Source organism: Scleropages formosus, chromosome 4 (genome assembly GCF_900964775.1).
Source record: "Scleropages formosus chromosome 4, fSclFor1.1, whole genome shotgun sequence".
Classification (NCBI taxonomy): domain Eukaryota; kingdom Metazoa; phylum Chordata; class Actinopteri; order Osteoglossiformes; family Osteoglossidae; genus Scleropages; species Scleropages formosus.
In genome coordinates this window covers 13,313,304-13,328,242 of record NC_041809.1, presented here as the reverse complement: position 1 = coordinate 13,328,242, position 14,939 = coordinate 13,313,304, and the positions used below count along the sequence as shown (strand labels likewise).

At 40.3% G+C, this 14,939-nt stretch overlaps 1 protein-coding gene across 2 annotated transcripts; it reads left to right on the top strand.

Annotated features, from left to right (window-relative positions):
- The first annotated feature begins 775 nt into the window (after positions 1–775).
- On the top strand, positions 776–6,113 carry LOC108932676 (ubiquitin-conjugating enzyme E2 D4-like). Of its 2 annotated transcripts, XM_018749221.2 has the most exons (7): positions 776–930; positions 2,162–2,225; positions 2,350–2,381; positions 3,052–3,129; positions 3,209–3,314; positions 3,685–3,778; positions 4,334–6,112. In XM_018749221.2, the coding sequence occupies exons 1-7, from the start codon at positions 907–909 to the stop codon at positions 4,377–4,379; spliced, it is 444 nt and encodes a 147-aa protein (XP_018604737.1). In that variant the 5' UTR covers positions 776–906; the 3' UTR covers positions 4,380–6,112. The 2 variants fall into 2 exon arrangements, with proteins under 2 accessions (XP_018604737.1, XP_018604738.1); XM_018749222.2 differs by lacking the exon at positions 2,350–2,381 and having other exon boundaries at positions 4,334–6,113.
- Positions 6,114–14,939: the final 8,826 nt, after the last annotated feature.

Genomic DNA, 14,939 nt, shown 5'->3' with positions numbered 1-14,939 from the left:
GCAGGACCCAGCCAAACCCGTTGCGCCACTGCACCCCCATGATTTTTTTCAATTAATATTAAAATAAAAGTCTTACTAATCTGCAAGAATAAATGTAACATGGAGCAGTCTTTTTTCATGCTTATAAAACTAATCGTCACAAACACACCCATCAAATAAAAAATGTACTGAAACAGTAGTGCATGATGTAGCTAAAGAAAGCCTTCTAACAGTTCGATCACTTCCGGTTATGACACGAATTTTTATAAATGTTCTGTCTGTTTATGACATTTTCACACTTCACTTTATCATTAAATCACATGCTAATAAGTTTAAAAAAAAAAAGTAAAAATCAACAGTGCCACTTAGCACTTGGTTGACTGCAAAAACACACAGTCAGAGAAAAGGACCTTAATATAGTATCTTTCCACAGGTTCAAAACGACTTTACGTCATTATACGTCTAGAAAATTCGTATAGGACTAACGGATCGCCGCCTAAAACTCCAAGACCCATAATGCAATGTTTTGCCTCCCAAGACAAAAATAAAACAAAGGAACTATGCAACGCTTATACTGTACAATACAGTACTATACTAGCATTTTGATGGTTACTGGTAGAATAAAATTACTACATTAACTCCAGTACCCACAATGCAATGTTTCAACGCCCAACCCCTGCGGAAAAAGCCAAAACACAAGAAACCATACAATGTTTGCAGAATATGTGTATGAGCATCTGCGCAAGAGAATTAGAACTCCAAGACCCACAATGCATTGTATCTGCGCTTTCCTGAACAAAAAGCGGAAACAAAAGAAACCAGACAGTTTTACAACACACCCTTGGAGCGCAGTGGTTGCTTTGTTTCATAATAAGAACGAAGAAATTTATTATATCGTTTAGAAAGCGTCTGGAGTGTGTCCACGTTATGGCTTTGAAAAGAATACAGAAGGTAAGCTGGGAAAGCGTACTGAATCGAATGGCTAGGTGGCTGATAGTTTTGCTGGAAGAAGACCTACTAGTTATATAATCAAATTGATCCTGGTTCGTCAGATTGGACTGCACGTCATCAAAACCGTCTTCTACAGAAATTAAATTGTGTACTATAGTACGATACCTGCCTGGCTAGTGTTGAAGTTGATATCTTAGTATTCTTACACAGCAATCCATCTAAGCATCTTTTTAAATTATATTTGTATACCTGTTGAGGCTGAACAAGAAAATCTTTTTTCTCATGACATGTTTTGTAAATCAGATGAGCTGATGTGTCAGCTCGAGTGGTTTGGAGTGCTTATGTGTAGGTTCACTATTCGTAATTGCCAGCACAGGCCTGAGGCAAAATAGATGAGACGAAATAAAACGAGGTTTTCGTAGCTGTGTGTGTGTGTGTGTGTGTGTGTGTGTGTGTGTGTGTGTGTGTGTGTGTGTGTGTGTGTGTGCGTGCGCGCGCGCGCACAGAGCCATTTCCGAATTTCCGTGTGTATATTAGCCACTGCTAGTAGTGTACTTGAGCGGCATGCGGGGGCTCGTACTGCGGCGACGAGCTCGGCTAGCCTACTGTCCCGTCACAAAATGCTCAACAACATGATCACGATGACGACTCACTAGTAAGTGTTAATTTAAAATTCACTTCTCACGTCCCCCAGTAGCAGCTTATCATGACTTTTTTATTATGAAACAATTGTCATGAAGTAAATATTTTAGTTACACTGTAACTTATACGTCCTCGTCAAAAGCAAATGCTTAGCTTGAAGCGCTCGGTGTGATCAAGAGAGGTTCAGTAGTGCACTTGGCTTGGGACTGGTATTTTGTTATTACATGTAACATGTCATGTCATGATGAGCAGATATGGTTTTACCTGTCTGTTCTTCATTGACAACTTAAAAATGAATACTTCAACGGTATGATTTCAGCATTTTCGTGATTATCCACAGCTTTAAGTTAACCTCTCATTCACTAGAACCTACACAAGCGATGCTCTACTTTGTTTCTTTTGGTAGCACTGTGCTTTTGTACTGATTACTTCATGGTCATGATGATGTTCAGCGAATTGATCTTTGGTCATGCTAACCACATACAAAGGTATTTCCTGCTTGATATTACGGTAGTATTTGCTAAGCTGTTGATTTTAAATGCGTGATCCTGGCATTACGGAAAGATATGTGCTTTTTGTTTTTCTGTAGGAGTTACATGACTTGCAACGGGATCCTCCTGCACAGTGTTCAGCCGGACCGGTTGGAGAAGACTGTAAGTTTTCCATAAATAGGTTTTGTTTCTTACTGCTTGTTACATACTCTGTGTTACAAGTTTGCTAGTTTTCTAGCCTCTTTGTTTTTTTTTTTTTTGTTGTTTTTTTTGTTTTTTTTTGCAGTGTTCCATTGGCAAGCGACAATAATGGGGCCTGTAAGTATGGTTTTGGGTTATAAGTATTTGGATATTTCCTACTCTCATGCCTTGCTTTCAACTGAATTTTGGTCAAGTGTTTTTTGTGTATTTTTAGTTAGTGGTATCATTTTGACCTTGGATGCATTATATTATTTGTCCTTTTGAAAAGTCATCCATATGGGTGGCACAATGAGTAGTGCTGCTGTCTCACAGCGCCTGGGTGGTACAAGATGACATGGGCTTCTCCCTTCTCAGTCTGTGTGGAGTTTGCGTATTCTCCCTGTGTCTGCTCTGGTTTCCTCCCACAGTCCAAAGACATGCTGTTCAGGTTCACCCATAGTATGTGAGTGACAGTGAGTGTGTGTCCCACTGGTGTATGAATGAGTTAGTAGCGTATGTAGCAGTGTCAGTCACCCTGCTAAATGAGGTGTGTGGGCTGATAACATTACATAGAGTTCATTAGAAGTTGCTTTCGAGAAGAGCGTCTGCTAAATAAATGCAAATGTAAATAGTGTCTACTTAAATTCTTTAAAGGAAAATAGCAAATGCAATTAAGTACCAACATGGTGATTACTTTGTACCTAGCCAGAGTTTGTAAAGTGTTCAGCCAGGACACAATCAACAAACTTAAGTATGGCTAAAATATACACAGTTGATATTCAATTTGTTTTTGTTTCCTCTTTACTAGAGTGACAGTCCATACCAAGGAGGGGTTTTTTTTCTCACAATCCACTTTCCTACAGACTATCCCTTCAAACCACCAAAGGTTAGAAAGCAAGTGTTTAATGTCTTCCCACAACTAATTTATTGTGTATTATTATAAAACTTTTGTCATCTTTCCATAGGTAGCATTCACAACAAAAATATATCATCCAAACATAAACAGTAATGGGAGTATTTGTCTAGACATCCTGAGATCCCAGTGGTCACCAGCACTAACAGTGTCAAAAGGTAAAATCTGAATTTTGTTATTCTGTTGATATGCAACTATTCTGTTAATCTGCTGTTATTTTACAATTTTTTAAACCTTCCTGTTAAATTTAATTACAGAATAGCAGAAGGTATAACTGAGACTTCAGTATAATTTATATCCAAATTCAGTCCTTGTGCACTGATGTTTTATGCAGACCCAGTTATTGAATTTGAAGCAGGAAATGTTCTAATATTTTAAACCTTTAAATTATTGTATATCAACACTGACTTTAAAAATATATTAATTCAAGACAGTATTCTATAGTTGCATAAATAGTTTTTCTTATACACGTAGGCCACATGTTCTGGAAGTATTAATTAAAAGTTCAGTGTCTGGTTTGTTTTCCAGTTCTGTTATCCATATGTTCACTGCTTTGTGACCCAAACCCTGATGACCCCTTAGTTCCAGATATAGCACATATCTACAAATCGGACAAAGAAAAGTGAGTATGCATTTTAGATCTGTGAATTGAGTACAAAAAAAATTAAAGTATGTTTTCCCTCTAGTGCCATTATTAATTTAACATTATATAACATTAATACAACTACATTATTTAGATTTTGTCTTTATTAGGATAATGTTAGAAAAGCCTTGAGAAATAGTTTTTTTTTGTTCATTTAGTACAGCAACCTTCTCTTTTAGGCATTTCAGTCAAATAAATGTCAGTAGCTCCATAAGCAGTCAGACACTAAGGATATTTTCCTTAAATGGTGATGTTTTGTTGCTCCTGATATTTCATAGAAATTACTTTAGAAATGGGGCAGTAGTTTTTTTTTTTTTTTTTTTTTCTGAATAGAATTTTTGTAACTTTTTTTTTTTAGCTTGTTTTCCTTTTTTCTCCACCCCCCCCAGCTGAAAGGGGCTTAAGCCCTGTATAAACACCCTGAAGTGTATTTTAGTGTGGTCTGCAAGGCTTTCCATGAGGTTGTGATATTGAAAAACTGGGTCTTGCTCAGAGCCTTTGCAACTTCGATTCATTTAGTCTTTCTTTTTGCAGGTACAACAGACTAGCAAGAGAATGGACCCAAAAGTATGCAATGTAAAACACTGTAAATTCTATAGAAAATTAACTTAGGTGATATTATCGAATTCACTGTACTAATGACATCATCAGAACTGATAGAACTTTTCCAAGGAGAAACTGAATTCAGAAGTTATAACGGTTTAACTGATTTTTTTTTTTTTTGCATTTCAGTCTATTTTCTTTGATAATAGGGTGGCACATTTTACTTTCTCTTTGCTGTAAATTCCATATGATTCAAAGTATTAAGCAGTTTTGTTGCTGCTCTCACTCATGGTTTAAAAAAAAAAAAGTCCTGCCCCCCCCCCCCCAAAATCATCACAGGTACAGTTTATTTTTCTTTAGAGATTTTATTGTATAGTCCGAATTATACTGAATCTATTTTTATCATTTTGCATTAAAAGTGAAAAAAGACACTTAAGTGTTGTGATGTAGTGTTTACCAGTAGCAGTCTTACTCCACAGTTAATGATGTTTTCTACATATTTCCTTGTTTTAATATTTAGTTTAACACATTTGCATAGTGGAAGCCAAGCTTTAAAATTACCTTTGAGTTTTAGTCCACAGGACAAGACTTCTCAGTTACATTCTGTTACTTTCATTAACAACATGCCCAGTCAGGATTGTGGCAGTACAGAACCAGTCCTGAAAGCACAGTTAGTTAGGGTACAACCTGGGTGGGACACCAGTCCATCGCAGGGTATCCAGTCACACTACTGCAGTCCCCATTTTATGTTAAATGCATACTTTGGAACTCTGGAAGGAAATCGGAGCACTTGGAGAAAAGCAACACAGACAACATGCAAACTTCATACAGACTAAGCTAGACCAATACTAGAACAGCTAAGGTATTGTGAGGAAGCAGTGCTACTGGCTGTGATATGAGTTATATGTAAAACCAGTAGTTTAATCATCAGAAAGTAATTCTAACCCTAAGCAAAAATCATCATAAAATATCAGAAAAATTGAACACAGTAGTTATAGTAAATCATTTATACAAGGCTAATCAGTTTTTTCCTGTAGGTTCCAATTATTTATACATATATATTTTTATAACATCAGTGTCTGTAAGTGTTTCAGGTACCTTTCATTTATACCTGACATGTTTGGTGTGGTTAAGTTCTGTGTAAATAATTAGTTGAGTCAAACTTATGAGATATTTTTAAATGGAAATGCATTTGGTGCCTCCGAGATTGTGCTTTACTTACATATAGAATCAAATTGTTACGGATTCCTTTGTCCCTCGCTTTGGTTTGCTCTGAATTTATGCAGATTGTCCTTTTGAGCCAGTAAAACCCTCAGTACGGAGAAGAATGCAATACAGCTCTCGTCCCAGTGATTAACAGGAAATACAACTACAGTTGGGTAATTTCACCAATTAAGTACATGACTGCTGCATTTTTGTTTTTTGAAAGAAAAGTAAATACATCCACAATAAATGATTAGCTGGTTCAGATGAATGGGATGGAATGAAACCGAGCCTGTAAATTGCCCTTCATGTACTGATTTTGTGATCCCTGCTCTACTGTGTATAATAATTGGATTTTATGTTGTTTATGCTATCATTAAATGTCTGGAAAACATTTTCCCCTGTAAAATTAAAATAATTTCAGATATAGACCTTCTCAGCCGTCTTTGATTACCTGACTGTAAGTGGTTCTAGAGTTAGTTTGTTTCACAGCTCCCCTTATCCTGTCAATATAACCACAAGGTGACACTAGGAACCCAGTTGCCCCAGTGAAATAGTAAAGATGGAATCTTAAACTATTACTCAAAAATAAATATCACTATATAAACCGAATTCTTTGAAACTATGTCCTCAGATTTATAGAGAAATCTGAGCCTGTGATCTCATTCCAGCTCTGACCGTACCTGATAATTTTTGTGTGAGGTATTCAGTATGGAGAAGGGGGTGCGGTGGCGCAGTGGGTTGGACCGCAGTCCTGCTCTCGGGTGGGTCTGGGGTTCGAGTCCCGCTAGGGGTGCCTTGTGGTGGACTGGCGTCCCGTCCTGGGTGTGTCCCCTCCCCCTCCAGCCTTATGCCCTGTCTTGCCGGGTTAGGCTCCGGTTCCTAGTGACCCCGTATGGGACAAGCGGCTCTGAAGATGTCTGTGTGTGTATTCAGTATGGAATTGTTCTTATGTAATTCCTGTTCAAAGATCAGGAATAGGTTGTTTGCTATGTAGGTATGAATGTCAAGTAGTGACTACAGTAAAATAATTCTGCTCCACCTGTGCTGTATCATGGGAAAAGTTAAACTAGTAAAGGAGCCAAGACATGAAGCAACAACTAAACTTGTATTATCTTGAGCAATCCATTTTTTGGGTTGTGCTGTCCAAAAAGTGTCACTGAAGCCAAAATATAAATATGGCAAGAAACACCAAGACTAACTAACCAGGATTACCAGTTACGGTCAGAAATGCCCTGTCTGTCTCAGTCTTCAAATCTAGACTAAAGACTTACATGTTCACTCTGGCATATCACCCCAAATTAAAGGAACACTTTGAAAACACATCAGATCTCAACGGGGAAAAAAAATCATGCTGGATATCTATACTGATATGGACTGGGTAATGTGTTAGGAATGAAAGGATGCCACATCGTTTGATGGAAATGAAAATTATCAACCTACAGAGGGGCTGAATTCAAGGACACCCCGAAAATCAAAGTGAAAAAATGATACAGCAGGCTAGTCCATTTTGCTGAAATTTCATTGCAGCAACTCAAAATGGTACTCAGTTTGTATGGCCCCCCGTGCTTGTATGCATGCCTGACAACGTCGGGGCATGCTCCTAATGAGACGACGGATGGTGTCCTGGGGTATTCCCTCCCAGATCTGGACCAGGGCATCACTGAGCTCCTGGACAGTCAGAGGTGCAACCTGGCGGCATCGGATGGACCGAAACATAATGTCCCAGAGGTGTTCTATTGGATTTAGGTCAGGCGAGCATGGGGCCATTCAACGGTATCAATTCCTTCATCCTCTAGGAACTGCCTGCATACTCTACCATATGAGGCCGGGCATTATCATGCACCAGGAGGAACCCAGGACCCACTGCACCAGCGTAGGGTCTGACAATGGGTCCAAGGATTTCATCCCGATACCTAATGGCAGTCAGGGTGCCATTGTCTAGCCTGTAGAGGTCTGTGTGTCCCTCCATGGATATGCCTCCCCAGACCATCACTGACCCACCACCAAACCGGTCATGCTGAACAACATTACAGGCAGCATAACGTTCTCCACGGCTTCTCCCGACCCTTTCACGTCTATCACATGTGCTCAGGGTGAACCTGCTCTCATCTGTGAAAAGCACAGGGCGCCAGTAGCGGACCTGCCAATTCTGGTGTTCTATGGCAAATGCCAATCGAGCTCCACGGTGCCGGGCAGCGGGCACAGGGCCCGCTAGAGGACGTCGGGCCCTCAGGCCACCCTTATGAAGTCTGTTTCTCATTGTTTGGTCAGAGACATTCACACCAGTGGCCTGCTAGAGGTCATTTTGTAGGGCTCTGGTAGTGCTCATCCTGTTCCTCCTTGCACAAAGGAGCAGATACCAGTCCTGCTGATGGGTTAAGGACCTTCTACGGCCCTGTCCGGCTCTCCTAGAGTAACTGCTTGTCTCCTGGAATCTCCTCCATGCTCTTGAGACTGTGCTGGGAGACACAGCAAACTTTCTGGCAATGGCACGTATTGATGTGCCATCCTGGAGGAGTTGGACTGCCTGTGCAACCTCTATAGGGTCCAGGTATCGCCTCATGCTACCAGTAGTGACACTGACCCTAGCCAAATGCAGAACTAGTGAAAAATAGTCCGAAAAAATGAGGAGGGGAAAAAAATGTCAGCGGCCTCCACCTGTAAAGCCATTCCTGTTTTGGGGGTCGTCTCATTGTTGCCCCTTTAGTGCACCTGTTAATTTCATTAACACCAAAGCAGCTGAAACTGATTAACAACCCCCTCTGCTACTTAACTGACCAGATCAATATCCCAGGAGTTTATATTGAATTTATTAATAGATAGGCGTAAAAAAATTTAAGTAGTCGTTGAAAATACTCTGAATTGGCCACATAGTAAACATAGCCCTACTCCTGATGGGCAATTTCAGTTACTACTACTCAGAGGAAATTTGAATTTATAACAGATTTGTACTTTAAGAAAATGTCAAGAGCCTTAAAACAGTTTTATCTTGGTCAGCTCTCCAGTTTTTTTTTTTTTTCCCCCTCCTTCTTTCAGTTAGCAAGAGAATTGCTTCAAAGCTAACCAAAGTTATTACTAAAATAGTTTTACCCTCAAGCCCTTAGCATGAGGGTAAAAATATGTATGCCAGGTAATTCAAACACTTTCTTTATTCTGCACTCTGCAAAGTTATTTTCATGGCTATTCCAAATGGTTTTAGTTCAAATAGTGCTTCATAAAATGACCATTTTTAGTTCAGCATCAAATTTATATATATATATTTTATTGGAAAATAAGCTTTAAAACACAAATACAACAGCTCTTAAAGATGGGAGGACTTGCTTTTCCTTGACATCATTTAGAAAAATACCAACGCCTCCCCAGTTCACATCAGCAATAGCCATGTTACTCACCGGTGTCTTCATACACCAGCCTAATAGTTCAGTGAGAAAATAGCATGTCACCACATTAAACCACTTTTTCCAGTGATCCAGAGTCAGTCCTAGAAAGCATAAAAGAAGCAACAGGGCAAACTGTGTGTGGGACATCAGTCACACGTTCTGTCATGCAAACAAGTGGCAGTTAGTGCTCGCTGTGGTTCTTTGGAGACCCAGAATCTCTGAAATATCTTTGTAACCATTCCCAGACTGAGTTATTTCAATCACTTTCTCCTCCTCCTCCTCCTCCTCCTCCTCCTCCTCCTCCTCCTCCTCCTCATCATCATCATCATCATCATCATCATCATCATCATCATCATCATCATCATCATCATCATTTCTGGAATTTTTTTTCAACTTAGCAGACTGTGTTACTGGGTAAGACCTGTTAACCAACTTCATGCTGTTGAAAAAGTTTTATTTAAGTGTTGATTTGATTGAACAGGGCTGACAGTAATCAAGCCTGATTGGGTCTAGTCCAGCTGAAACTTATTATGAATGCAGTTTCAGAGATTTGGTGAAATCTACTATGGAGGCAAATACATTTTCACACAGCTGCAGTTGGTACTGGATAACTTATTTGCTTCAATAAATAACATTATGATTTAAAAACTGTATATTGTGTTTACTCAGGTCGCCTTTGTTTTATGTTAGATTTTGTGTTAATTTCTGAAACAATTCAGTATGAGATATACAAAAACAGAAGAAATCAGGATCAGGGCAAATACTTTTTCACAGCACTACATTTGCACATTCACTTCAGTATGAAAGCAAACAAATCCTCTCTACCCTATCTTCCTCCCTTGACTCTCTGTCCACTATTTTCCAGACCAGCATGCCCCAGTGCCATCCCATGGCTGACTGATACGTTACATACTAACAGGACCAAACTCCGGGCTGCAGAGCGAATATGGTGAAAATCCAAGACTCGCTCGGACCTGGATGCCTACAAACTACTCTTAGCTACTTTTCACTCTGCTGGAACACTCTGCAGGGCTCATTACTGAGTCCTTTTCTCGATCTACACCTTCTCCCTTGGCCCAGTTATAAACTCTCACGGATTCAAGTACCACTGCTACGCTGATGATACCCAGGTCTTCCTCTCCTTTCCACTTGGAGCATCAGACATTTCTGCATGCATTGCTGCCTGCTTGTCAAACATCTCTTCATGGATGTCTGATCACCACCTCTAACTCAGCCTCTCCAAAACAGAGGTTCTTCACCTCCCAGCTGGCCTGTCCTCCTGTCACGATCTATCGATCAAACTGGACAACTCACTCATTTTGCCTACGTCCTCAGCTAAGAGTCTGGGAGTGATGATTGACTGAAGTAAATCTTTCTCTCAACACATCGAAGCCACAAGCCGGGCCTGCAGATACATCCTGCATAATATTCAATTCAATTCAATTCAGTTTATTTTTATAGAACGCTCTTCTCACGCAATGACACAGAGCGCTTCAACTCAGGCATAAGGCAAGAAAAACAAATACATCAAATAAGAAACAAAGAAGACAGTTGACTAATAACTACCATAAGACAGTACTTTTATAGAGCTATAAGTATGCCTTCTGGCCACAGAGAAAAGGAACAAAAATTCCCAACTGAAAGTCGAGGGAGAAAAAAATCCTCTGGGGGTCCAAGGGCCAGTGGTTGCCCACCCCTCCTGGGCATTCTAGATTAAGTAACAATTCTAAGCCAGTTAACAAGTAATAATGATATTGTTGCTAAATGGTATCTTTAATCCCCAGCTCAGCACGGAACGAGACGTCCATCATGACAGTTGGTCATCATCTTCAGTCAGCATAGGATTCATCTATCACCACTGGCCGGCCTCCTCAAGTCTTTGTCAAGTCAATGCTCAACAAAAAGAAACAACAGAGTTAGTAATTTGTAATTTAAACAAGTCAATTTAATATGCATTGGTATAAAGTTGGTAAAAACAAACACAGGCAAGTGGAATTACATTTCGAGGTGGAATGCCTGAGTGAATACGTAAGTCTTTAGTCTGGATTTGAAAAGAGAAACGGACGGGGCATTTCTGACAGTAACTGGCAAAGTATTCCACAGTTTAGGTGCTCTATAACTAAAGGTGTGACCTCCTACTGAGGCCTTATTGATCACATTACTTTAAGGTAACCTGCATCCAATGAACGACAATATCACCCTGGGATATAAGAATCAATAATCTCACGAAGGTAAACCGAAGCAATGCCATGTACTGCCTTATAGGTGAAAAGAAGGGTTTTATAATCAACTCTAAATGAGACCAGGCGCAAATGTAACAATTTAAGTACCGGTGTTATATGGTCATACTACCTAGTTTTAGTGACAATTCTTGCAGCAGCATTTTGTACCAACTGTAGCCTGTATACTGCCTGGTATGGACAACCCAACAGTAAAGCATGCCAGGAAGTCCAGCCTGTATGAAAGAAAAGCATGAACCAGTTTCTTAGCATCCCGTCTACATAGAAATCGCCGTAATTCAGCTATGTTTCTTAATTGAAGGAAGCAACACTTAGTCAAAGCATTTACATGAGATACAAATGACAGCTTCCCTTCCAACAGGACACCCAAATCTTTGACACAATCCATACGCTTGAAACTAATACCATTTTTTTTTTGTAAAGACTGGCGTGATTATGTCGAGAGTTTTGGCATCACCACCCACCACAAGTACCTCTGTTCCACTGGCATTTCGAGATGAAAAATTTTTACTCATCCGTAATTTTATACTGGTAAAACAATTAGCTAAAGGCACCACATGTGGTGGATCATCATGCTTAAACGATACATATAGCTGTGTGTCATCAGCATACGAATGGAAATTCACATTGTGTTTGCAAATAATGTCACCCAATGGTAACATATAGAGTGAGAACAGTAATGGCCCCAACACAGAGCCCTGTGGCACACCATACTGAACCATAGTTGAGATGGAGGGGGTGCAGTCATCAAATTTCAGTGCAAGTTGTTCACGGTTAGCTAAATACGAGTCAAATCACTTCAGAACGGTACCTCTTAGTCCAACCAGGTTTTCAAGTCTACTCAGCAGGATACTATGGTCTACAGTATCGAATGCAGCACTCAAGTCCAGTAACATAAGAACAGAGATCTGACCAGCACCAGAAGAGATGAGAATATCATTAACAACACGTGTGAGCGCCGTTTCAGTGCTGTGACCAGTGCGGAAACCAGAGTGTAATTTTTCAAATATATTATGATGATTAAGATGTTTTACAGTTTGGGAAGCTACAATCTTGTCTAGAATTTTGGATAAAAATGGTAGATTGGAGATGGGTCTATAATTACATGGGTTATTACAATCCAGATCCGAGTTCTTTAGTGGGGGTCTGATAACGGCCATTTTAAAAGCTTTGGAACACAGCTATTCAGTGATGATGTATTAACAATATTAACAATAGGTTCTGCAAGCACGGAAACTGGGGCTTTCAGTGATTTAGGGGGAATTGGGTCTAAAAGGCACACTGTAAAAAAGGCAACTTACAAAAGGTTCTCCAAATAAACATAGCAAAGTAAATTGAACTAAGATAGTTTGATTGCGGGGGGGCGCAGTGGTGCAGTGGGTTGGACCAGGTCCTGTTCTCCGGTTGGTCTTGGGTTTGAGTCCCGCTTGGGGTGCCTTGCGACAGACTGGTATCCCGTCCTGGGTGTGTCCCCTCCCCCTCCAGCCTTGCACCTTGTGTTGCTGCGCTAGGCTCCAGCTTCCTGTGACCCCGTATGGGACAAATGGTTTCAGATGGTGTGTGTATGTGTGTGAGATGTAAATTGATTGGAAGTGTTCATGAATCACACTTAGTTAATTCAACAAATTCGTTCCTTAAATGTTACAAACATGCAGTGTTTTGGTGATCTTACTAAATAATTTTAGTTTTCCCTTGAACCTTCACATTTCATGCAGTTTGAATCTTGGAGTGCATGCGCAGCATGATACTTTGACTACTTGGAAGTTTCCAAGAATTGATGTTCATGTGAAGAAGCAGTTTCGTGCCTAATCAATCCAGCATTTTCTGCAGAATAACAGGGATGTATAAATCATTTTTTAAACAACCACACGTTATTTGTCATATAATGTGTATTGTGCTCTTCCTAAGCTGATTGTCTAATCTAATTTAGTGGTTTTACTGATTTTGCGCACTTTTGGGTGCTTTGTGCACATTATTTAAAGTTTTGAGAGAAGCTTGTCAGACAAATGGGAAAAAGGCTTTAATTTTAATCGCTTGATTAATGGAATAATTGCATGAATAATGTAATCAGTATTAAATGAGACATTTGCTCATGTCTTTACAAAACGGCCAATATAGACGTGAGGCTTTCAAGTTGGGGGATAGTGAGAAGTACAAGTGGGCTCGATACGACCTACGCAAGTCAATTAGAGCGGCAAAAAGGGCATATTCCCAAAAACTTGAAAGCCTCTATCTGAAAAACAACACACATAGTATGTGGCAGGGAATCCAGGCAGTCACAAACTATAGGAATAACACAGACAGTACGGAGGTTAGAGACACTACCTTACCGGACAGCCTTAATAGTTTCTATGCCAGATTTGACAGATTCAACATGGATATCCCTACTAAGTCTCCCTGTGACCCCGAGGACTCTGTTTTCCAGGTGACACACACACAGGTCCTGAAGGCTCTGAAGCCCTGTAAGGCAGTAGATCCAGATGGCGTATGACCTAGAGTCCTAAAGACCAGTGCTGAACAACTAGCAGGCATGTACATGGATATTTTCAACCTTTCCTTATCACAAGCAGTAGTCCCGCATACAGTGCTGTGAAGAAGTATTTGCCCCCTCCCTGATTTTTATTTTTTTTGTATATTTGTCACAGTTAAATGATTGAGACCATTAAACAAATTTTAATATTACACAGCTTTCCAAAAAATGTGGTTAATCACAGTTCATTCACAATTTAACGGGGGGCAATTACTTTTTCACATAGGGCCAGGTAGTCTTGGACAGCTTTTTTTCCCTTAATAAATGAAATCATCATTTAAAAACTGCATTTTGTATTTACTCGGGTTATCTTTGTGTAATATTAAAATTTGTTTGATGATCTCAATCATTTAACAGTGACAAATATGCAAAAAAAAAAAAAAAAGAAAAATCAGGAAGGGGGCAAATACTTTTTCACAGCATTGTATATTCAAGTCCTCCATCATCATACCAGTGCCAAAAAAACCAGATGCTTCCTCCCTGAATGACTTTAGACCAGTGGCACTCACACCAGTTGCCATGAAGTGCCTAGAAAAAATGGTACTTACTCACATCAATTCTGTGGTCCCTGATACCGTTGACCCTCTACAGTTTGCTTACCGGCCTAATAGATCGATGGACGATGCGGTGGCCATGGCCCTCCACTACATTCTACAACACCTGGACTGTAGCAGAACATATATCAGGATGCTTTTCCTGGACTATAGTTCTGCTTTTAACACCATTCGGCCAGGAAAGATGATCACCAAGCTGACTGACCTTGGGGTCCAGACTGCCACCTGCAACTGGATTCTGGACTTCCTCACAAACAGACCGCAGGTGGTGATGATGGGAAGAAGGGTCTCTGGTGAGCTCACGGTCAGCACAGGATCACCGGAGGTCTGTTGTCTCAGCCCGAAACTCTTTACTTTGTACACTTATCACTGTGACTCTACCCAGGACGACACGGTTGTCATCAAGTACACCGACGACACAACCATCCTTGGTCTCATTAAGGGTGAGGACAAGTCAGGGTACAGGGCCTCGGTCAACAGCATTCTGGTCTATGGTGAAGAGAACGACCTCATCCTCAATGTAGACAAGACGAGGGAGTTAATCATAGACTTCAGGAAGAAATCTCCCCCTCTGCAGTCTCTCATCATCAGGGGGACTGAGGTGGAGAGGGTTGACAGTCACAAGTTTTTGGGGCTTCAGGTGACAACGAACCTGAGCTGGACTGAAAATACTGCTACCATAGTGAA

Bases quoted from the DNA above. Each gene is read 5' to 3' on its own strand.
- LOC108932676 (XM_018749221.2), top strand. From the start codon at position 907: ATGGCTTTGAAAAGAATACAGAAG. The intron at 931-2,161 runs GTAAGCTGGGAA...GTTTTTCTGTAG, and splicing joins CTTTGAAAAGAATACAGAAG to GAGTTACATGACTTGCAACG. The intron at 2,226-2,349 runs GTAAGTTTTCCA...TTTTTTTTGCAG, and splicing joins CGGACCGGTTGGAGAAGACT to TGTTCCATTGGCAAGCGACA.